Source organism: Manacus vitellinus, unplaced genomic scaffold, assembly GCF_001715985.3.
Source record: "Manacus vitellinus isolate BGI_N305 unplaced genomic scaffold, ASM171598v3 scaffold_71_pilon, whole genome shotgun sequence".
NCBI lineage: Eukaryota > Metazoa > Chordata > Aves > Passeriformes > Pipridae > Manacus > Manacus vitellinus.
Window position 1 is genome coordinate 1,809,098 of NW_021940761.1, and position 23,111 is coordinate 1,832,208.

At 54.7% G+C, this 23,111-nt stretch overlaps 1 protein-coding gene across 1 annotated transcript in view; it reads left to right on the plus strand.

Annotated features, from left to right (window-relative positions):
• The first annotated feature begins 2,412 nt into the window (after positions 1-2,412).
• The window catches only part of LOC103764088 (aryl hydrocarbon receptor), a 44,684-nt gene continuing 23,985 nt past the window's right edge, over positions 2,413-23,111 (plus strand). Inside the window, exons 1-2 of the mRNA XM_029964424.1 lie at positions 2,413-2,417; positions 3,002-3,189. Coding sequence (XP_029820284.1) covers positions 2,413-2,417; positions 3,002-3,189 — 193 coding nt within the window. The remainder of the gene's footprint in view (positions 2,418-3,001; positions 3,190-23,111) is intronic.

Here is a 23,111-nt window from a genome sequence, read left to right on the forward strand (position 1 = left end):
CCCAAGAGGTGGGTGCAGGGAGGGGGTTTCCCCCCGGGGACCCCCGGGCGGGGCGGCCGAAAACCGGGCAGCGGGAGCCCGGCTGGATCCGGGGAGCTGCCGGGAGCTGCCCTGGTGGGAGCACCGGGGGAGCGGCATGCTTGGGTTACTCGGTTTTAATTAGGGTTAATTGGAGCTAACGCTGTGTCGGCTCTGGCACGCTGGTGGGAAAACAGAAATCCCAAGGATGCTCGTCCTGAATCCCCGTGAGGAGCCTCGCTGGGGAGTTTGGGCTGCTCGGCTGTGATTTTGCAAGCTGGGCTGGGTTTCGGTGCCTGCCTAAATCAAACGTACAACGATTACTAATTACCAAAACATCTCAATTCCTTAATAATTAATTACCACTCTGCTCAATAGCTGTTGCATAACATCCCCCCCGGTGTGTCCCCGGTGTTTCCTGGCTCCTTCATGCCTTCCCCCCACCCCAGCTCCCGAGTCCTGTCAGCCTGTTTAACCTCAGGCTTGCAGGTGTAGAGGAAATCAAGGTGGATATATATTTTTGGGAGGCCGTGGGGGGAGACGGATGAGCTGAGCCCAAGCCTGGGATGAAGGTGGGAACATCGACATTATAAACCTGTGGTGAAAAGTTAACTCAGAGCCTCTCTTAGCTATTTATTTGAGAGTCTTCCTGTGGAAACATGAAGGGTGGTTGTTCTGCCTCAAACCTGTCTCCTGTTCACCTTGGAGTGGCGATTCCACCCCTCTGGCTTACCAGACTGAGGGTTTGGGCTGGATTTGTGTGGCTCAGGGTGTGGGAGAAGGTGTCTTTTTGGAGCAGAAGGGCCCTCATTCCCTGGTTCTGCAGGGTCAGCCTTGGGAATGGGAAGGGATTATTCTTCTCTGTGCCCGGTCAGATCTTGGGGCGGGATCCTGCCGGGAGAGGCTGGGTGGAGCGGGGCTGGGGGCAGTGGGATGTGCAGCCAGCCAGACGGGGTGAGGAGGATGGGGTGAGGGACTTCTCCAGCCCCTTTGCAGTTTGCCCTGCAAAGATAAAAAGGAAATTAATAAAGAGCAATATATCAGCTCAGGCAAACTCCACTGCTGGGAATAATATCCCTTGGTACTTGCCAGCTTGCAAAAGGGATAAACTTCCTGCTGGGTTCCCGTTCAAAGGGCAGCTGGGGAAAAACAAACCACAGCATCAGCATGGCCTTTGCCCCGCCGGGAGCAGAGCTTTCCACCCGGCTCCGCTCCGGCCCCTCCACTTGGGGGTCACCGGCTCACCACGGGCCCCATGGCACAACTTGCAATGTTTGCTTGGTTTGTAACCATTTCACAAGGCTTCAGCAAACAGAGCAGGGGCTCAGACCTCTCTGAAACACTTTTCCTTGCCTGATGTGCAGGTGTTGAGCAGCTTTGTTGAATGCCAGGGCTTGGTGTGCTGTGCTGGGGCACCAGCACTGCCTGGGGCACCTTGGAGGGGCTGGAGCTCTGCCCTGCAAAGAGGGGGCACTGGGGATGGAGGTGGTCCAAAGAGAAGGGAATTGAGACAGATTTCAAACATCTTGACCAGTCTTTACTGTTTCCATGAGCCATTTTCCTCACTGTCACCCCCCTCTGAGGGTGCCCGCTGTGTGCTGCAGCTGGGGCCATGCAGGCACATGGGGTGATGGGGTGTCCTCCCTCGGCCTTGGGGTGACTCGCTGCTGGCTGTGTCACCCCCTGTGCCTCAGCCAGGGGACTTTCAGTGCCTAGCCAGACTGTCCAAGAGATCCCATTACAACTCTGTGTTTTACCCACTCCTGTGCTCGTCTCCAGTCTCGTTTTCTCTTCTTTCTGACTGTTTGGGGGCTGGATTTGGAGAGTGAGCAAGCTGAGGACTTTGAGGGGTATCTGAGGAAACTCAGAGTAATTTACTTCACCTCTTTTTTGTTCTAATCAGAGTCAAGGGAAAACTGTTTTTAATTTTTTTCCTTCCTGTGCGTGACTGTGATTTCAAAAGTGTTTAATCCACTAGATCCATAAAAGCCCTGGTGCCAGTGTGTTTTGCCCAGCTTGTATGGACGAGTTTGGTGCTGAGTTGTTCCAGTGGTCCTGAGTGAGGATCTGGCTCTCCTGATGCTGCTGTTACAAACCAGCAGGATTGAGCTTTCCTGGGGAAATGCTACAATTTTCCATTCATCCTTAGGAGACCCCTTGGTCACTCTCTGAGCTGAAAATTCAACAGGCACCTCACTGCAGTTCATTTAGTGCTCATTTCCCTTCGTGTCACACTTGTGAGCAGCCCTGCCAGATGAGATTGGAGAGTGGTGGTAGAGGAGAGAGCTTAAATTGCTGCTAAATACTGGCAGAACCTGTTATCCAAAGCTCCTTTATGGAGAGAGGATGCCTGGGGAGGGAGAGTTTGTGGTTAGACAAATTCCGTCAAACAAAATGAGGTGCGTGTTAAGGGATGCAGCTGAGCCAGATACAGAGAGGGGGGCTCTGAAGGGTTTTTCTTCAAGCTACGAAATTCAAATTGGCATTAAAAAATGAAGCAGACAAGGTGACATCCAAGACTCATTAAAGTTGTTATCTGAGCTCTTGCTGCTGCGAGGGGCTTTCGGCTGGAGCATGTGAGATAACTGCAGCTGATAGAGATGGCATCTTGTGTTGGCTTGAGGCAGACAAGAGCTGCTCTCGTGGACACTGTTCCTTCTGCAGGCTGAGGGTTGGTCCCACGGCCTGTCTGGCATCAGATGCTGTTTTAGTTTAGAAATACCCATCTGAAAGGAGCAGAAATCAGAATATTGGAAGTAAACAATTTTTTTTTGCATCTACTTTGCTTTTTTTTTTTTTTTTTTAGTTGTCCAAGTCGTGGAATCCCAGAATGGGTTGGGTTGGAAGGGACCTTAAAGCTTGTCCCATCCCATCCCCTGCCATGGGCAGGGACACCTTCCACTCTCCCAGGTTGCTCCAAGCCCTGTCCAGCCTGGCCTGTGGGCAATCCCAGTGTGATTAAACTCTCCTTTGCCTCTCCCAGCCCCAAACCACCACCTGCTGAGGGTGTGAAGTCCAACCCCTCCAAGCGGCACCGCGACCGGCTCAACCAGGAGCTGAACAAGCTGACGGGGCTGCTGCCCTTCCCCGAGGATGTGCGCTCCAGGCTGGACAAGCTCTCCATCCTGCGGCTGGCCGTTGGATACCTGAAGGTCAAGAGCTACCTGACAGGTGAGTGTCCATGCTGTGAGGCGGGGAAAGCCCCTGGGGTCAGTCCCCAGGGGACTGCACAGCTCATGCCCCACCCCAAGCTTTGGGAGGGAAGGCTGTGTTTCCTGAAGATGGGATGGTGGTGAGATGTGGGATCGGGCCCTTGGATGCTGATAATGCAGTGTTGCACCTTTAGCTGAGGTGCTGGACTGAAAATGCCAAGGAAAAGTGGGCAGGAAAGTGCCTCATCTCCCAAAATGTGGTGGAGTTGGCAGTGGTTCCTCGTGGGACCCCTCACAACACACGTTTTATCCGTGTCCCCTCTGGAAGGAATCACTGGAGGGGTAATTCTGGAAGGAAAGCCTGTGTTTGTTTTCTGGAAGGAAGGAATCACCTTCATTTTTGGATGTCACACATCCAAGTCTGGTTCTCTTCGGTCAGTATTGGGTGCTTGGTGTCCTGGAAAAGCAACATCCCTGGGACAGGGAGACCACCTAGTTCAGCCTTGGAAACTGAGGGTTGGAGAGCAGGCAGGTGAGTGACTGGGGAGGGGCTGGGGGGTGTTGGGAGCAGAGGATCCCGACCCCATCACTCTTGGAAGGGGTGACTGGCAGAGGAACATCACTATGGATGGAGGGAGCAGTTTGGGTGCCTGCCCAGGAGCTGAGACCTCCTGCAAAGTTCCTCCATCTCATCAGCAGCCATCCTACCCGTCCTTTACATCCAAACACCCTCATTTACTTCCAAAAGCCCTCCTGTGTCCTGCTCCCACCAGCCCATGGTGAAGAAGGGAGTGATGTCTTGTTGAGCAGCAACATTTCCCTCATCCAACTGGAATGGCAGTTTAAAATTACATTAAGTAACTATAAATTTATAATATAATACATATTCCCTGTTATTATGTTCCATATTATGTATTTTCATATTTATTCCATATTTGGTATTCTTATATTTATTCCTCCCTCCCTATCCTTCCCTCCCTATTCTTCTTCTTCAAGCAAATCTTTAATTCTTCTTCAATCCAGTCTCACTTTTATCTTCAATCCAATTTTCTTCAACGTATTATAATTACAGTATATATAATATGTAAATTACAGTATATATCATACATACCATATATATATGGTATATAATATGATATATAATTATTAAATTATAAATTGAATTGAACCCCCCCAGGGTCTGTAGGCTGCTGGACCTGGCACTGCTGGGTTGATGGTTGGATTCCATGATCTTGGAGGTCTTTTCCACCCTTTATAATTCTGTGGTTGGGCTCCTTCTGAGGCTGCAGCTCACACATGGAGCTGCAACGGTGGGATCTCTCCATCAGAGCTGGTTTCCCAGATGGGACCCAGAGCAGCTCCATCTCCAACTCCCATTCCTGGGCAGTGCTGGAGCATCTCAACGGCGATGCCTCTGGAGTGGACTCGAAGGTGGCTGGCAGAGCACCCAGTGTAGCTGAGCGTGGTGGACCCTCCTCCTTGTCTGTGGTCTCGGCTGTTCCCTGAGCACCTCTGACGTGTCTTGGGAGCTGCTGAGGGCTGTGCTGGGCCTGTGCTGGCTGACTGGCTGTGAGCGAGAAAGGCTGTGACCCAGGGGGTCCTTCTTGGGAGCAGGACCCCAGAGGATGTGGTGGAGGCATGAAGAGGCACTTGCAGCAGAGGGAAGATGTCTTTGCACAAGAGAGGTGATTACTGCACACATTGGGTGTGCTTTGGGCTCCTCAAAGCCAAGGATGGACTGAGAGTGAGCTTTGCTGAGTGCTTATTCCTCTCTTACCTGCTTTTTTGGGGAAAATGTGGGGAATGGGGTTCAGTTCCCACGTGTCTGAGATGCGGGATGGGTGGCTGGGAAGGAAGGCAGCCGAATGCCGTGATGGCAGGGTGTGATGTTTTGGGGACACCACAAGTCCCTCTGTCCCAGGCGGTGCTGGCAGAGCATTAACTCCTTCCTGCTCCCTGACCCAGCCATGGGCTGTGGCACCCAGCACGTGTCTGGGCCAAGAGGGGAAATGGGGGTGCAGAGCCTGGCTGGGGGGAGTCACCACATTCCCACGAGTCACCAGGACGTGGGGACAGGGACATGCTTCATCTCCAGTGCCTTGGGCTCGATGGAATGGATGATGGACACTGGTGGAGGCAGAGCATGTGGAGGGCAGGAAGGCAGCAGCAGCTTTCTGTGCTTGGAGGCTCCTGTTGTGTCCTCTCGCCCCCGCAGACTGAATAGACTTGGCTCCCTTAGCTTTTGCCTCATGCCTAGCCCTCTGGAGCTCTCCCAGGGCCCTCTCCAGCTGGGATGCTGGTCTCCAGGAGGAGACCCCGGTGCCAAACTCTCCAAATGGGACCTGTGCCTCCAAGCAGGAGCTGGTTGCTGCTGGCTGTGCTCAGCATGTGCTTCCCAGCGTGAGAGCTGCTCTGGAAATGCAATTGGCATTGCAGGGATTTGTGTTCCTCCTTGGAGACTTGTCCTGCCAGGCCAATTACTCCCATTTGACCACTTGCCTTTGATTTCCAGCTCCTTCCCCTTGCTCTGCCCCTGTTTGCCCTGAAGTTCATCGTGTTTGACTTCAGATCATCCCCCCGATTCATCAAGGTCTGCCTGGTTCCAGCCCTGCCCGATGAAGACCCGTGTCAGCTGCAGGTCAGGGCAGCCTGTTCCTGGCTGTTCCTGTTCCTGGCGTGTCCCCTCAGGCATTCTGGGGGGACGTGGTGAAGCCCCTCGTGCTGTGCTTTCTGCTCCAGTTCTTGCTTCATGCAGGCCCCTCTCCTGCAGCAGGAGAGCGTGGCATCACCTGGTGAGCTTCCCTGTCCCTCCCTCCATCCACAGCCCAAGTGTGGCCTTATCTCCAGGCAGGAGACAGTGGATATTTTGATAGACTGATAATTGCCTTATCTCCAGGCAATTGATAGACCAATTGCACGTGGGCTCACAGGGTGATGCCCCGAGGCTCCTTTTCTTCTTGTGCTGCATTTCTTGTGCTCCCTCCATGCCTGGAGTGGAGCTTCCCTGTGTCTGCGTCAAGCCTGGCTGAGGGAGGGGGTTCCAACCTTCTCCAGCTTCTCTGGTATTTCTGATATGTGGGTACTATATGCCTTTGGCTCGGGAACTGACCTGTTTAATGAGGTGTAGGAAGTCAGGCATCAGGGTCTGGGACAGTGTTTGGGGTGGGACAGAGTGGAAGACAACCCACAGTGAGTTTGAATGCTGGCATCATTGCCTGCTTACAGGGTGGATATTAGGGAAAGGGTCTTGCATCTGGGTGGGACCCTGGTTTCCATCACAGGGTAGTGACTCACTGCACCATCTTTTAAAGTTGCTTTGCTTTTAAATGTTCTCTCTTCTGTCCGTGCTTTAGCAAGAAACCAGAAAATTAGTAGTTTGCTGGAAATGCAAACTACTGTGCAAGGCTCAGTTGTAGAGAGGGAAGCCCTCAGAGCTCCCTCCATGCCTCCACAGGCTGATTTTGGGCACACACATCTGCTGTAAGTCCTCTGTCCCCTGCTGCAAGTGCTGCAGGTGTTGCACAGCTCTGGTGTCTCAGTTTCTCTGTGCAAAATAAAAAAAAAAAATTAAAAAAAAAAAAAAGAAATTTGGCTTTTGAGTTGGGTTGGTTTCGGCTGTGACCCCTGGGCTGACTCTTCCCCGCAGTCAGGAGGAGGAATAGACCCAGGAGTCCAGGTTTCTCTCTTCCTTTGCTTTTGGCATGCACTTATCACCAGCTGTGGGTGATGCCCTGTGGGTACCTCAGGGGAGGACATGCCATAGCTGAGCACTCCTGTGTTTGCTCTTCTCACTGAACTGAGGCTTCTCCGCCCTCCCCAGGCCAGAGCCTGCTTTGGGCATCACTGAACTGTCACAGAACCATAGAATGGTTTGGGTTGGAAGGGACCTTAAAAACCATCCAGTTCCAAATCCATCTTACCAGAGGTTATATGGATAAAACACAGCAAGGTAGGGGCTCAGGGCTTGGTGTCTCCCAAGCTTTGCTCATCAGAGCCAGCCTTTGAGTGCTGGTGGATAGCGATGACAAGCCTGGTACTATCAAAACCTGCCTTAGAGACACTCTGAAGGTTTTGTCACTCGTATAAAAATGGACTGAACCTCACTGCCAGCCTCGTGCTGAGCTCCTGTCTGCAGACTGTTTTGCAGTGGTTGCTACTTGGACCTGTGTGACGGTCTCCCAGACAAATCTGGAGTGACTTTGCTGATCCCTGTCTCTTTGAGAGCAAGTGCCCCAGGAGAAAAGCTTGTCCCTACGTTGGCAGTGCTGTGACTGCCGTGGTGCTCCGGGCTCCGTGTGCTGTGACGGGAGCCCCACTTGCTGCAAGCAGTGAGAGCTCATGAAAGCTTGGGTGGGTTTTAGTGCTGAGCAGCTTGGAAAAGCTGCAGCTGGCTGGAGAGCTGTGCTGGGCTTCGTTTCCTACAGTTCCTGTGACAAAGGAAGCAGATCCTGGGCTTGCAGATGTGGCTCTGCCAAGGGTGAGCAAGAAAATGGGGCTAAAAACGCTCTGTGAGGTGGAGAGGGTGTGCTTAGGGAATGTGTTACCATGCCCTCTTCCTGGGTCACCCAGGTGGAGAGGTCTGCAATAGGGAGGATCACAGAGTCCTAGAACAGTTTGGGTTGGAAGGGACCCTAAGGATCATCTCCTTCCACCCCCTGCCATGGGCAGGGACACCTCCCACTAACCCAGGTTGCTCCAAGCCCTGTCCAGCCTGGCCTTGGACACTTCCAGGGATGGGGCAGCCACAGCTTCTCTGGGCAACCTGTGCCAGGGTGTCCCCACCCTCCCAGGGAAAATTCCTTCCCAAAATCCCATCTAACCCTGCCCTCTTTCAGAACCCATGGAAAACCCTCTCCTGCTACAAGAGCCTGGCAAAGCTTGGGATGACTAACAGCTCCTAAGAAGCAGAGGATAGTGGGGTCCCTCCTCGTGCCCCCTGGCCCACACCCAGCCCAGTGCCAGCCTGGGGCAGGAAATACCATTGGCCACGTGTGGGCCACACATGTGCCCTGGCTGTGTTTACCTTCCTTCCAAACCTCCTCCAGACACATCTGGGCTGCTGCCCAAGCGTGAGGGAGGGCAGGGTAGTGTCCTGCACGGGCTGTGACACATGGCAAGACTGTCTCCTGCACATCTGGCTTCCCAGGAGGATGTGCTGGGCGGAATATTCCTGCCACCACTGGCCTTCGAGTCCTGGTGGGTCTCCATCCACCTGCCTGTGGAGGAGTGCAGGATGAATCCTCCTAGACCCCTGCTGGACATTCACCATCCCTGCACTGGTGCAGTTAGGAAGGTTAGATCCAAGATCCCCATCTGTGCCAGGGACTGATCCTGGGAAACCCACTGTAGCTGACCCTGCTGGAGCAGGGGCTTGGCTTAGGAGGTCTCCCCAGGTCCTTTCCCACCGCTGGTGCTGGTCACACCAGGTTCCTTCCCAGTGCTCCACTGCAGGGCAGCTGGCACAGGTCTCACTGGGCAATCTCACTGCCATCAGTGTTAAATAAGCTTTTTTGTTCATCTCCTCGCGTTTTGGTGTTGCCATGGGCCAGAACTGCAGGGGTCTGGGCCTGAGGCAACTGATGCAGTGAAAGGAGTCAAGTTTAAATCTGTCCCTGGGTGAGATCCTGCAGGACTGTGTGGGATGAACGTTTGCAGCAGCAGGTCGGAGCGGCTGGCATGGGCTTTGGGGATGCCAGAGCTCTCCTGGGCATTTCTGTGCTCCTTGGGAAATACTGGGTGACTTTTCCTAACAGGTTTATAATCTGTGGCTTTGGCATTTGTCTGTTTTACTTGGATGGCATGAGCCTGCTCTGCTTGGCAAAATACCTTTGTTAAACATCTGGGGCAAAGGTTGGTGCTAATTTGACGGGGTTCGGGATCAGATCCAAGAGGAAAACAGTTGTGCATGGCTTGGTGTTGCTGGAGGAGCTGGGAGCTCCTGGTTTTTTGGTGCCAGGCATCTCTGGAGCCAGTTCCAAGGGCAATGCTTGCCGTGGGCAAAGCCTGGCACCTCCCACCGCTGTAACCCAGCCCGTGAGAGCAGAACTGACTCCGGGGTTGTCACCAATAACCCTTTTTTTTTCAGTGCCAAATCCATGCCAGAGGCAAGGGATGTGTGACAAGCAAAAAGTGGAGAGATTGGATTGCTTTGCTCTTTTTCCCTTCTTTCTCCTGCTTGAGGGCTTTCCTCCATTGCAGGGCTTAGAAACCCCCTTGCAGAGGCAAGAAAGCCCCCAAGGGGGGACGAAAATGTTACTGATCCTGTCTGGCATCTTCCCTGGCTGAATGAAAGCCTTTTCAATCTTTGGGGATCACACCAGTGCAGGAAACCTCCTCCAGTGCTCTCATGGTGCTGGGGTTCAGGACAGAGCTGGATTTTCCCCTCCTATCTTAAAAGTTACACACAGAGAGCCCTTATCCAAGCACTTTGAAAATAGAAATTATCACCAAATCGCTTCAGCAAACGCCTGGAATTTGTCTAGTATTGCAGATGACTTTTCTCGTGGTCTTTTTTGTGGAATTACGGAATCCTTAAGATTGGGAAAGACTTCTGTGATCATCAAATCCAACCATTAATCCAGCACTGCCAAGCCCACCAGTAAATCATGTCCCCAAGCACCACGTCGTCGTGTTAACTCCCATTTATTCTCAAGGATGCGCAGCAGGAGGCTGGAAAAACTGGGCGCAAACAGCAAAAGTGCATCGTCCTTTTCTCTGCAGTTGTTTCTGTTGCTGTGGGTACATTATAGCTTGGATACATGTTGGACCTGTTTCCTGTCGGATGCTGTAAGCCCACAGCAGCTCTCCCCAGCTCTCCCTGCAGATGCTGCTGGCAGGCACTGGGAGAGAGCTGGAGACCACACGTTCCCGGGATGTGCGTCCTCTCAAATCACTCACTGCCCTTTTGGAGCTTTGTTTTGGAAGAACTCGTTCCTTTTTGAAACCCCCTGCCAGCCTGCCTGGTTTCAATGCTTCAGAGAGGAGTCAGCACTTCAAAAGAAATCAGATTTAAAAAAAGAGCCGATGTTTCATTTTGAAATTATTCCGCTCCATGAAATGTAAATTGAAGCCAGACCCGTGGTCCAGATGGGCTCGGGGTGTTTGAACTTGGGGATCACATGGCAGTCATGTGAGAAGGCTTTTTGTTTGGTGACTCCTTGCCTTTCCCAGAGGTCTCAGATCCCCTGGCCTGGCTGATCCACCTCTGAGGGCACAGGATGGGAGAGGGCAGATGATGTGACTGATGGAGAAGGTGGAGGTGCTGCCTGAGCATCGAGTTTTTGGGGAGGCTGAAGTATCCCAGCTCTCTCACCGACAGAGATCGAGGATAATTCTGCTTCATGGCCTCAGAGCATCCTCCCCACTGCTCTTTGTGTCACCTTGTGCAAGGCCTTCAGCTAATTCCCCTTGCCCTACCTTTGTCCCTGCCCTGCCTGTTGACAGCCTGCCTGGGCAGGCCCTTGTCCCATGTAGAAATACATCCCAGGGATGTTTTGGCCCCAAGCTGGGTTTTAATACAAACATGCCAAGCCATCGGGGGAATGCCTTTGCATACTGATGGTTTGATGCAAAGCAAAATGTCTCATGGCAGCGGTTTCACGTGGAACTTTTTTGGGTTTTGAATTATTTTGGCTTTGAACTTGGTGTTCCCAGGGAACAAACCTTTAAAACCTTTCGATGGTGAAGCGAGAGCTTCTGCCATGGAGAAAATTAAATGTACGGTCAGGCTTGGGGTGGTTTGAGGTTCTTCCTCCTTTCCTACCACTCCCCCAGATTCAGAGGAATTTTTCCCTTTGGATCCACCCCAGGTCACACAGCATCATCTGACCCACCAGGGCAGGCAGTGATCTCTGCTGGGATGTGGATCCCACGGGATAGGTGAGCTCTGTCTGACCTTGGGGCACTGTGGGAGCTCGTGGTGGTGGCAGAGGTGGGTGGTTCCTACATGGGGGCTGCTTTGAGCTTTATCTGTGTGGGGTTTTTTTTGTTGAGCTGGCACAAAAACATGCCTTGAAATTGTCCTGAGTTTGGACTGAGGTTTTTCAGTGGGAATCAGCAGATGAAGTACCACACGGGGGATGTCCCTGGGAGCCACCCTCCTCATTCCTGTTCCCTGAACAACCAGTTCTCTGTGTGTCTTCTGATGCCCAAGGTCCTGCGACCAGGGCAGGAGGAGGTTTCATGTTGGTTGCACCCAAGGGTGTTGCCTTAAAGGCCTCTGGGAATGAAGCATGAGGCAGCACGTGAATCAGCCTGGGGAGGTCATGGCAAAGAGTCCTGGCAGCTGAGAGCTGCTCAGGTGTCCTGGGAGAGTCGTGGACACCAACCCTCTGACCTGCTTCTGAGCAGCCAAAGGGAGAAAAAAAATATGGGTAATTTGGTGGCATCTGGGGTGGTTTGGAAAGGTTTGCCTCCGTCCTTCTTCAGCCCTGAAGGGCAGGAGAGCTGAGAGAGCACCCCACTGGGGTGGCTTGAAGCGAACTCCAGCTCTACCAGACTCTAACCTGCAGAGTTATTGCTGTATTGGGTGTTGTTTCCCAGCCTGGCCATCCCAGAAGCACTTAGCTCCCCTCTATCCTTTGCATCTCTGCCTCAGACCTTGGCAGAAGTGAGGTTTCCCAGAAATGGGATCAAGCAGGACAAATAATCTCTGGGAGGAAGCCTTGGGCAAGTTGGGCATGGCTCTGTCATGGGCTCTGTGCCAGTTCCCACTGGTCTCTCCTCCCTCCAAGCCAAGTCCACGGGCTCTGGATGGCGTGGTGTGGCTGCATGAGCAGCCCTGGGGTGGGCAGGAGGAGGAAGAGGCTCCTGGCTTGCCTCTTCCACACTGATTTCTTGCCTTCTCTCTTGCAGCCACAGCTCCAAAGGCTGGCAGCTGCCTGCTGGATCACACCAGAGCCCCAGGGGGGAACAGACACACGGACCTGCAGGTCGACAGGGAGCCATTTCCTGAGGGGGAACTGCTGCTCCAGGTAATTTGGTCATTTGGGGTCTTCCCAAGCAGCTCTGGAGCATGTGGTCCCATCTGTGGAGCAAGGAGAGACCCTGCCTTGCCTGGAGCTGCTTCCCTGTGATTTCTGCAGGCACTGAGCACCCAGGGACAGAGACCAGTGACACTGCCTGGCTGGGACAGGTCCAGGTCCCCATCCCACCATTCCCTCTCATCCCCACTACCATTTTCTGCCCCTTTGGTTACACTACAGCTCGTGGACTCAAGCTCCATCCCAGCCAAGAGGTTCAGGGATATCATATGGTGGTGTAGGGATTGATCCCTCATTAGTCTCCGGGGTGGTGTGTTCCTTGTGTTCTGGCAAATGCCGAGAGGAGAATGGTGATAGCTCAGGATAAAACGTCCCCCAGGAGCTCTTTGCCCCACCTGGGGCGTTGCATGAGCTCTGTAGGGATATGTTCCCTGCCTGCCTGGGTTGGGAAAAGCCCAGCCTAAGTTTGTAGGTTGTGGGGGAGAAAAGAAGGGAAGATGGATCTTGAAAGGAGTGGTGCAAGAAATCCGTGGCAGTGGGAGCTTTGCTTTGTAGAAAGGCCAGCGAGTGTCTAATGGGAGAGCTGTCAGGGAACTCCAGAGCACGAGGGGCTGGTGAACCAGCTGCTCCAGAATGCTCTTGGTTTGGGCTGCCATTTATAGATGTGAGCTGGAAGGAACTGGGATGGAAAGGTCACATGGAAAGGCTGGTTGCTGAATAAACACCTGGGCATGTCAGCTTAGCAACCCTGCCCTTGAGGGCAGGGCAGGTCTGTACCAGACCCTTAACTGCTCCCTGTTCCTGTCATTGCCTGTGCCTGTGCTTTCACAGAATCCCAGAACAGTTTGGGCTGGAAGGGACCTTAAACCCCGTCTCATTCCATCCCCCGCCACAGTCAGAAACACCTTCCACCAGCCCAGGTTGCTCCAAGCCCTGTCCAACCTGGCCTTGGACACTTCCAGGGATGGGGCAGCCACAGCTTGTCTGGGCAACCTGTGCCAGGGCCTCCCCACCCTCCCAGGGAAGAATTTCTTCCCAACGTCCCATCCAACCCTGCCCTCTGGCAGTGGGAAGCCATTCCCCCTTGTCCTATCCGTACATACCCTTTACAAAGTGCCTCTCCAGCTCTCTTGGAGACTTTCTGGGCCTTCACTCCTCTTCTGCCACCTCTCCAAACACCAGCAGATGGATGCTTGGCTCCTTGAAGTCTGCCTTCAGTCCCTTCAGCCCAGAGCTGTGGGGGCGGGCGGGTGTGAGCAGAGCCCCAGCACGGGGCTCCGTGTGGGATTTTGGCGAGGCAGCGACTCCTGGGAGCTCAGTGTGACTTCTGGCCATGGACCTCAGACCACACGAGGGCTCCCACGTGGGCTCTGGTCCCAGCTGCCTGCAAGTGTGACAGTCACGGAGGAACAGCTGGAATAACACCATGGGGAGCCCGTGGTTGCCCCAGTCCCACGATGGAGCTGCTCCTGAGCCCTCTCCAGAGTTTTGGAGTTGGACCATCTGACGGCAATTTGTTGATCCCTCAGAGCCTTGGCAGCCTCGGGTGATTGAAGGCATCTGGAGAGCTTATGAGGTGTGAGTGTGACAGAAATCCCCCACTGAGCTGCCTGGTGGCTTTTTTTTTTTTTTCCCAAAGAGCATTTTAATCAGATACTGTAATTTGCAGAAAGCTCTGACTCGAGGCCCCTTGGGGGGCTGCAGCACACAAAGGGAAGGATCAGTCCCTCAGCAAGCTGGATCTCTATGTTAGGTTTCCATTTAGGGTGCTCTTTTCCTAATTTCTCTCCATCTGTTCACTAATAAATATATTACAGACAAGAGCAAGGGGCAAGAGTCTAATGCAGTGCTTTGCTTTTGGTGGAAATCAGTCTGAAATGGTCACCAGGTATCTCTGGATCTTCATCTTGCCTCATTTACTGGGTGTTCACTGGATGTGTGAGCTCCCCTCCCTTTACCCCAGCCATGATCCTCTAGAGTTTTGGAACAGTTTCCCTAATTTGTAGTGAGGCCCTGGCACAGGTTGCCCAGGGAAGCTGTGGCTGCCCCATCCCTGCAAGTGTTCAAGGCCAAGTTGGACATGGCTTGAAGAAATGGGTTAACCTGGGCTAGTAGAAGGTGTCCCTGCCCATGGCAGGGGTTTGGAACAAGGTGGGCCTTAAGGTCCCTTCCAACCCAGACCACTCTGGGATTCTTTGATGTGTCAGGGCCTTCACAAATCTGGGATCTGATATTCCAGATTTTCCCACCTCTTTTTATTTCAAGGTGGGTGTTGGTTTTAGCTGCATCACCATCTTTGAATGATGTTGGTGACTGGGTTTGGTCCTACTTTGTGTCTGTTGTGGCGAGTTGTTCGTGTACCCTCGGAGCCGAGAGTGGCAGAGATGCCCTCGGGTGCTAAGGGTTAAAAAGCAGGTTTTGGAGGGGAGGAGGTGACTGGAGACAGTATGGGGAGAAGACATGGAAAAATAAGCTTGTATAACCTCTATTTAGGATGAAGAGCAAGGCTTGAAGTGTCTTTGGATGTCATCCTTAAAATTAACGAGTGGATAAATAGGTCAGGTTAGGGAGTGACTGGAGTTTGGTTGCTAACTTTGAAGGCTTTGTTAGCTTGAACTGACTCCAGGCTTATCCAGGAGTCTGCAGGCTCCTGAATGGCTCAGAGCAGCCCTTCTTCCCCCTATACACCCATTACTACTTGTTATTGAAGTTGTAAGCAGGTTTTGTTAGAGGAAATCACAGAATCATAGAATATCCTGAGTTGGAAGGGACCCACAAGGATCATCCTTTCCAAAGCAGAGCCCCAGAAGAGTGTAGCTGTACCCAACTGGTGCAGCTGGAGAGGAGGAAACCAACTCTAGATCCTCCTGGTGCAGGAGCTGCCCTGCAGTGAGAGGCCTTCCATGATGGGTTTAGAGAAAGTGGTCAGTCCATCCCAGATCACTGCTCATGCTGGGGACAAAAAGACCAACAGAATTAAGTCCTGTGTGGTTACCAGATGCTTTCCTTCTTGGTGGGGTTCCTTGTTGATGAAGAAGGTCCCTTCCTGTCCCCCTGATGCTGAAGAAACACCTGAGGAATTCCATCTTTCAGCAGCTGGGTTGAAGCTGGGGAGGGTAACTCTGGCTCAACTTCTGCTTTCAGGCACTCAATGGCTTTGTCATTGCTGTGACAGGAGATGGCTACATCTTCTACATCTCCCCTACAGTGCAGGACTACCTGGGCTTCCATCAGGTGGGTACCGTGTTTTCCTGGCATGCAGGTGGATGCACTGCTTGTCTGGGAAGGAGGTGCTGATAGCCAAGCTGGCATGGCTATTTCTTCTCCCTTCCCAGCTCCCTTGGGTCCCTTCTGATGCACATTCCCAAATGAGTCATGTTCTCTGGGGGCTGTGAAAGCCAAGAAGTGTGTTTGTGACTTCAGTGGGAACAGATGCCAGCTGAGCCGTGGCAGCTCTGTGTCCTCTTGCCTTTGTGTATGAGAGGGGTGTGAGATATTTCTTGTATCGTCCTGCTGGGCACACATGCCCTCACTTAGAGGGCTGAGGGAATCTCACCAACAAGCAGTGTCAGTGCCCTGAAGGACTGTGAGTTACATGGGATGCCAAGGAAAAGCAGGCCTCTCCCCACATCCACCCTCTTACCTCTGATTCCCCCCAAAATCCAGCTCCTTTGGCCAAAGGACTGAGGCAACAGGATGGTTGTGAGGCTGCTAAACCTGTTTCATTGCAGGGATTCCTGGAGGACCCATGGAGACTCATGGTGTTTACTTCTTCTTCCTCTCTTTGCACCCTTTCCAAGCTCCCTGGGATCCTCATGGCTGATGCCCTAAGTCAAAACTGCTGTCAGGCAGCAGCTTCTCAAAGTATGCCTGGTTAAGCAGGGGACTCTCATCCAACATGTTCCTGAGGGCAGGGACCTGGCCTATGCTGCCCGTGGGCTTGGCAGGACCTCTGGGATACAGATTCCCATGGGTTTCGAGTAAATAAAACCTCCAAAACCCTTTTGTGAAACAGCAAACTCCCCTGCCTAAGTCTGAAAAGAAAAAAAATTGTTCGGTTTGGTCAAAATGTACTTAAAATTGTTTTTTACATCGATCCTGTGGAATAAATTTGCGGAGAACCAGGGATGGTAATGCAGGAGAGAGCTTTGTGTGCTGTTGCAGACCAGCATTTTGTACTCCACAAGCAAATCCCCTCGGGCACCCCACAGCCTGTCTGGTGCTGTGTCTGAATTTGGTCCTGAGAAGACACTGTGAGTTAACATGGGTTCGCCCCACAGATGGGCAGCACACCTTCCCAAAGAGCAGGGGCTCCTGTGGCAGGGGAAGGAGCTGGAGTTTCAGCATTCCCATTAAGGACTGAGAGCCAGAGCCAGGGTGAAACATCCAAGGAAGGGCTGAATAACACTAGGAGAACCTCAGCCTTGACAGTGTGGGGAAGAGGCTGGAAGGCTCTGCTTGGCTGTGGCTGGGGAGTGCCAGGGAAGCAGGGAGTGTGTGGTCCTGAGCAGCCAGGGTTACCTGGACATCTCCCTTTCTACTGCTTCTAGAAACCTCTGAGCCGTTCCCGAGATCTCCCTGGGCAGACCCCCTCTCTGCTCCCTTTCCCTCCTTCCTGACCCATGCCCAAAAACACAGCCAGTCCTGCTCCTTGCTGCCCAGCACACAAAGCTGGTGGTGTTTGCCTGCTCCTCACTCTCCATCACTCCACTTTTAGCAGCCACGAAGGAAAACCCCGGGCCGTGTCCTCCTCCAGACACCTCTGCCAGGCTGTCCAGGAGCTGACGCTCTTCCCTTGTGTCATTCCAGTCGGATCTCATCTACCAGAGCGTGTACGAGCTGATCCATGCGGACGACAGAGCCGCCTTCCGCCGCCAGCTGCACAGGGCCCCGGCGCGCGCAGCCGATGGTGAGCGCCGGCTGATCCCTGCGGGAGCACCCTGGCTCCAGCGGGTCTGAGCTGTGAGCTCAAGGTGTGCAGCACAGCTTGGAAAGCTTCCTTTTCCCTTGGGTTTTCCAGCCGTTCCCGCTGAGCAGCCACCGCTGGCAGGATGCAGTGCCACGTCCAGCCCCCAGCACGTCCGTCCTGAGGAGCAATCCCTCACGGAGAGGAGCTTCACCTGCCGCTTCCGCTGCTTGCTGGATAACTCCTCAGGATTTCTGGTAAGGCAGCCCCACACTGGGACATCCCTCTGCTCCCCTTCTGCCCACAGCGTGTTCCCTCAGGGCCACTTGTGTCCTACAGGGGTGGAGGCACAGCCAGTTCCCACCACCCTGTTTGCTTCACTCCCACATGTTCTAATCCCCCCCTTAGGCCTTGAATTTCCGTGGGCGCCTGAAGTTCCTTCTCGGGCAGCAGAAGTTGGCATCAGACAAGTCCCCCGTTGCTCTCTTTGCCATTGCAACACTCCTCCAGCCGCTCTCCATCCTGGAACTTCAGGCCAAGACGCTGATCTTCCAGACAAAGCACAAGCTGGACTTCACTCCTATGGCCTGTGATTCCCGGTAGGCCATCTCTCACCTTCCCCATGGCAAAATCCCTGGTGCTGGACAGAAAATTAGACCCTGTGGGAACAAGGAATGTCTGAGCCAGCTCCCAGGGGAAGGTGCCTGATGCTTCTGTTGCCCCACTGCAGCCCCCCAGTAACACGGGGAGCAGGTTAACTGGGCACCAGTGCTTCCTGTCTGCTGTGGTTTAGCCCAGCAAACCCAGCACAGGGTGGTTTTGTGGAGGAGGGGATGCAGCTCAGCCCAAGATGGAGAGTAGTACCAGCCAAAGCGGGAGGCTTTGGCAGGGGATCACATCTGGCCGGTAGGGTGCAACTGTGGGGGATCCATCCCTGGTGTCCCAGGGTTTCTGTGCTATTTCCAGGGGGAAGGTTGTCCTGGGATACACGGACAGGGAGCTGTGCCGGAGGGGCTCCGGGTACCAGTTTGTGCACGCGGCTGACATGATGCACTGCGCAGAGAACCACGTCAGGAGTGAGTGCTGGGGGCTGTCGGGCTGGGGGGTTTGTCAGGAGCTCTGCACGTGCAGCTCTGGCCAGGCCATACCATTGCTCCTCAGTGCTGTCTGTGCCAGGGCTGGAGTGGCTGCAGTAAAGGCTCCTCCTCCTGGGTGAGACCTGCTCGGGGAGCTGGCAGAGAGGCAGCATCCTGCACCTCCTGCCCCCAGAGCACGGGCGCGAGGTGCTCCTCGGCCTCGTGGCGTCACTCGTGTGCCCCCGCGGAGGAACTCTGTGTGTGCCACCTCTCTTGTGTCCCTGCCCCAGTGATGAAGACAGGGGAGAGCGGGCTGACGGTGTTCCGGCTGCTGACCAAGCAGGGCGGCTGGCTGTGGGTGCAGTCCAACGCACGGCTCGTCTACAAGGGGGGCAGGCCCAACTTCATCATCTCCCGCCAGAGAGCCCTCTCGTGAGTATCCCTGCCTGCCTGCCCATGCTCTCCTGAGTATCCCTGGCTGCCTGCCCATGCTCTCCTGAGTATCCCTGGCTGCCTACCCATGCTCTCCTGAGTATCCCTGGCTGCCTGCCCATGCTCTCCTGAGTATCCCTGGCTGCCTGCCCATGCTCTCCTGAGTATCCCTGGCTGCCTGCCCATGCTCTCCTGAGTATCCCTTGCTCCCTTCCCCTGCTCTCGAGTATCCCTGGCTCCTTTCCCCTGCTCTCTTGAGAGGCAGCAGGCAGCTGCCTGCCCCTGCTCTTGAGAGTATCCCTGGCTCCCTTTGCCTGCTCTCATGAGTATCCCTGCTCCAGGCACAGGGAGGCCACGAGAGTGGAGGGAAGGGTGGTTGGGGGGCACAGTTGGCACTTTGCAGCACGTGCCCTCCTGCAGCATGAGTGAAATGGCTCTGAGGAGGTGGGTGTGGACATGATCCTGCCTGGAGTGAGCCCTGGACACTCAGCCCTTCCCTGAGCCATGCAGACCTCCCACAGGCAACCCAGAGCCCCCATCCTCCACCAGTCCAATCCAGCACCTTTCTTCTCTAGAAAAGCCAGGGCAGGGCTGTGAGCTCCTCTCTTGCTGTCAGAAGGGTGGTTTTGCCTGGCCCAGAGGAGAGGCTCATGCTGTTTCCATCTGTTTTTTCCCTGAAGGAATGAAGAAGGGGAGGAACATCTGCGGAAGAGAAACCTGCGGCTGCCTTTTAGCTTTGCCACGGGGGAAGCAGTCTTGTATGAGAATGACCTTCCCGGGTTCCTGGACCCCTTCCAAGCCAAGGAGGAGTTGCAGACACAAGCAAATTCCCACTCAAAGCAGCACTTGGTAGACCCCAACTCTCTCCTTGGGGCCATGATGAAGCAGGATGCATCCATATACAACTCCCACGCTGATAACGTGCCTCAGTTCTCCTTGGCAGATTTCATCTCTGAGCCCGAGGGACTGGGCAGGAATGAGGACATCAGTGATGCCAAGGAGGACAGTGACTCCCTCCTGGTGGTGATAGAAACCCTCTTTGAGAAGAGCGAGGTGGAGGGAAATGTCTGCCAGAGCCTCAGCATGGACCACGCAGAGCTGCAGCAGTGGGAGGAGGCTCTGCTCAGCTTGGGGGCAGAGGAGGAATCACCGGCTCAGGGGGTTGGCCAGAGGCCAGGCACCGAGGTGACATCCTGTGTGGAGCAGATGCTCCTCGGGGAGGATGCTGGGAAGAGCGTGGACTTCCCACACTGCAACGAGGAAAACAGCGTTGTGGCTCATTTCCAGCGCTGCTGGGCAGCTAATGCAGTGCCTCAATCCCCAGCACAGCCCCAGGCCCCGGGTGCACAAGGAGGCCGAGGTGCTGTGGTCTCTGCAGGCTCCGTTAGCTCTGAGGTGAGCTCAGCTCAGCCAGAGCAGCAGGTCCCGTTTGACCCAGCCGGGCTGGTGGGAGAGACTGCGCTGGGTGTCCCGGTCCCCAGCACCAAATCCCCTGTAGCACTTCAGCGGGCAAGCCAAGTGCTTCAAGCAGAAGTTACCCCCTCTGCTCCTGTGGATAATGCTGTTCCTGTTGCTCAGAGCCATCTGGGGTGCCAGCTGCTGGGCTCGAGCTGCCCGCCTCCCGTGCACTCAAACACATTAGTGACTCGGTGGCACCATGTCCCGCTCCAGGCAAACCCGGCTTTGGGTCAGAGTGCTCCTCCTGGAGGCTGCCCATCAGCAGCTTGGATGGCCAGAGCTCCAAAACAGCTGGAAGCAGCAGGAGCACACGTGGAGTCCCAGACTCTGCTGGCTGGATGCCCCGAGAGCCCCCCGGGGGCTGGGCTGTGGCTGCCACCCCCCTCCCAGCCTGCTCCTTGCCCTGCCCAGGGCTTGCATGAGTCCTTGTTCTCAGGGGATGGGAACCTCCGTGAGGAGGAGGCTGCTCGCCCTGCACAAGTGCCAGCACCCTTAGGAGCCAGGCAGCTGCCAGGGAATGGTGGCTTCCCCAAACAGCCCCTGACACCCCACCTAGAGCCCAGCGTTTCCTGGGAAGGGGAACAGGCAGTGCTCCGAGAGGCCGAGTGGATCTCGCAGCACCAGCTGTGGCTCCCCCAGGCTGGGGCAGGTCCAGTGCAACACAGTGGGCTCCTGCTGGCGTCCAGCACGGCTCCCAGCACCCACCGGATGGACCGTGTCGTGCCGCCGGAGTGCCAGTATGGAAATAGCCTTCTTAGGCAGGAGACCAACTTCCTCAGGGACGCCTCCAAAGTATCCCTTCCCCAGCAGCTGGGTGCCTTGCCTTGCCCCAGCGAGAACCACCCCGGAGCATCCCGTCCCTCGGTGGGCTCGGTTCCGAGGTGCTCAGCAGCTGCCCCTGGGAAGGGGGGTGCAGGAGCACCCCCGTGCTCGGAACGGGGCCCTGGCTGCCCGGCGGGGCCCTCGGTGGGCAGGCAGCGGCTCTGTGCCTGTGACATCCAGCCCAAGGTGAGGTGTGAGGGCTGCAGGACATGAGGGGTGCCCCGGCTCGTGGGGAGGCAGCGAGGGGAGCTGCCAGGGGCTGCGGGCACACCGGCCTTTGTGGGCAGCCTGCTTTGAAACATCACTGTGAACTGGGAGCCGCATTTTGGAAAGCCACCAGCAGCTGGGGGCCCTTCTCATACCTGCAAGCAGTGCCCTGTGCTTCCTGGTCACTCAGCATTTTGTCTTCCAGCGCTGTCAGGCAGTCGAAGATGCAGTGGTTTGGACTTTTTTTCCCATGAGAAGTCTTTCAGGGAGATGCAGCCATGCCAGTGTGGAGGTTTGTGGGCTCAGGGGGTCCAAGGAAGGACACTGTGCTCGCCTGGCCCATGTGCTTGGGGCAGCCTCTTGCAGGTGGACCTGCTCTCTCACATGTAGCACTGAATGGCTGTTTCTTGACTCAGTGTGGTCTCCTCATCACCTGTGTGTGTGGACCACCCTTGTCACGTTGCTGTTCAGTCCCCTGCATCATCTCCACCTGCCTGAGTCCCTCTGCTCCCTCCCTCCTGTGCTCTCCATCTCTTCCAGAGCCCCTGGTGACCCAGTTCATTTAGAAATGGGATGATACCAAGCACTTTGAGAAGCTCAGCAGCACTGAAGGGTCTCAGTGGGAGGTGGAGGTGGTGAGAGCAGAGGCATCCTGGCGGTTTGGGCTCTCCAGCAGCCTTCCTGGGGAATTTGGGAGAGGTGGGTACTAGGCTGTTGTGACCCTTCTGGGATGCAGAAGCTGCTCTTGGTTTTGTCAGTGGCTTGTCCTCTCCTTCCTCTCCTGCTCCTTGCGGTGCCATCGGATGGAGGAACGATGGGGTTCCTCCTGTGGCTTTGCCAAAGCAGTGAGAAAGAAGGGCAGGGAGGGATGCAGTGACCACTGGCTGCTCTCCAGACCCACTTTGTGCCCCTCAAAGCGCTGTCCTGGAGCCAACAACAATCACTTTGTTGAATTCCCTTTATTTTCTATATTTTTAACCTAAGATGTGAATTCATTATTTTTTTTTCCCCGCCGTGGGGCACATTCTCCCAGATCCATCAGGGAAACCCACAGAAGCAGCAGTGATGGGGGAGGGTGTGTTCGATTTGAGACCACACTGGAGTGCAACGTTGTGTCAGAGAGAGGACAGTGATTGGGGATCTTCGTACCTTCCCCCCGTGCACCCATCACCCTCAGCATCACATCTGCCTCTCACACCACTCTTAAGCATTTACCAAGCAAATTAAATCAGGTATTTAGTGCAGGGCCAGCAGCCAGGCAGTGTGTCCTGGTGTGGAGTGGCGTTGTCTCCCTGGATCTCTTCCTTTGTATCCTGCTTTGCCTCGCTGTACCAGGGCAGATGGGGCTTGGGAAAGTTAAGCTCCTGTCTGCAGGCTGGGGGCAGAGAGATGCTGAAATGTGCCAGACCCCTCCAAAGTAGCCTGGAGGAGCACTTTGGACAGGGCAAGGAGGTGGCTCCAGACCCAAAAAGCAGCAGGATGGACTCTGCTCACCAGCCTCTGCTGTCCTGGCACTAGTGAGACGACGTGAAACACGGGGTGCCAAGGGCACAGGCTCCAAGGGTCACTTCGGGGTGGGGGCACCCACGAGGCTCTGCTGCCTGGGGCCCTGACTGACCCCCTGGTGCTCTGTGACTGGTGTCTGATCTCTTCATACCTTGTGGCTGTGCACATAAAGTCTGTTTTGGTGGCAGTGTCTCATTTTACGCTCTGTGATTTCTTTGTGCTGCTCTTGGCAGCCGGATGATGCCGAGGAGAAAGAGACGTTCTAAGACTCACCCCCCTCCCCGTGTTTGGTTGTGTATTAAAAGGCGATTGCTTTGTAGGGTGGTGATGTTTGTTTTGACCTGAATTGGTGTCTGCCAATTTCCTCCCCGACTGAGCAGGTGTTGGGAAAAGCCTGGCCCTGGTGCGGGCTGTGTGACACACTCCAGAGGTCTCCAGCCCCCGTGGGCACAGGCAGCAGAGTGGTGTGACAGTGTCCCCCTGTCGCACCCCCAAACTGCCCTGTCAGGTGCTGGGGCTCACAGGTGGTTACACGTGATGCTCACACACACAC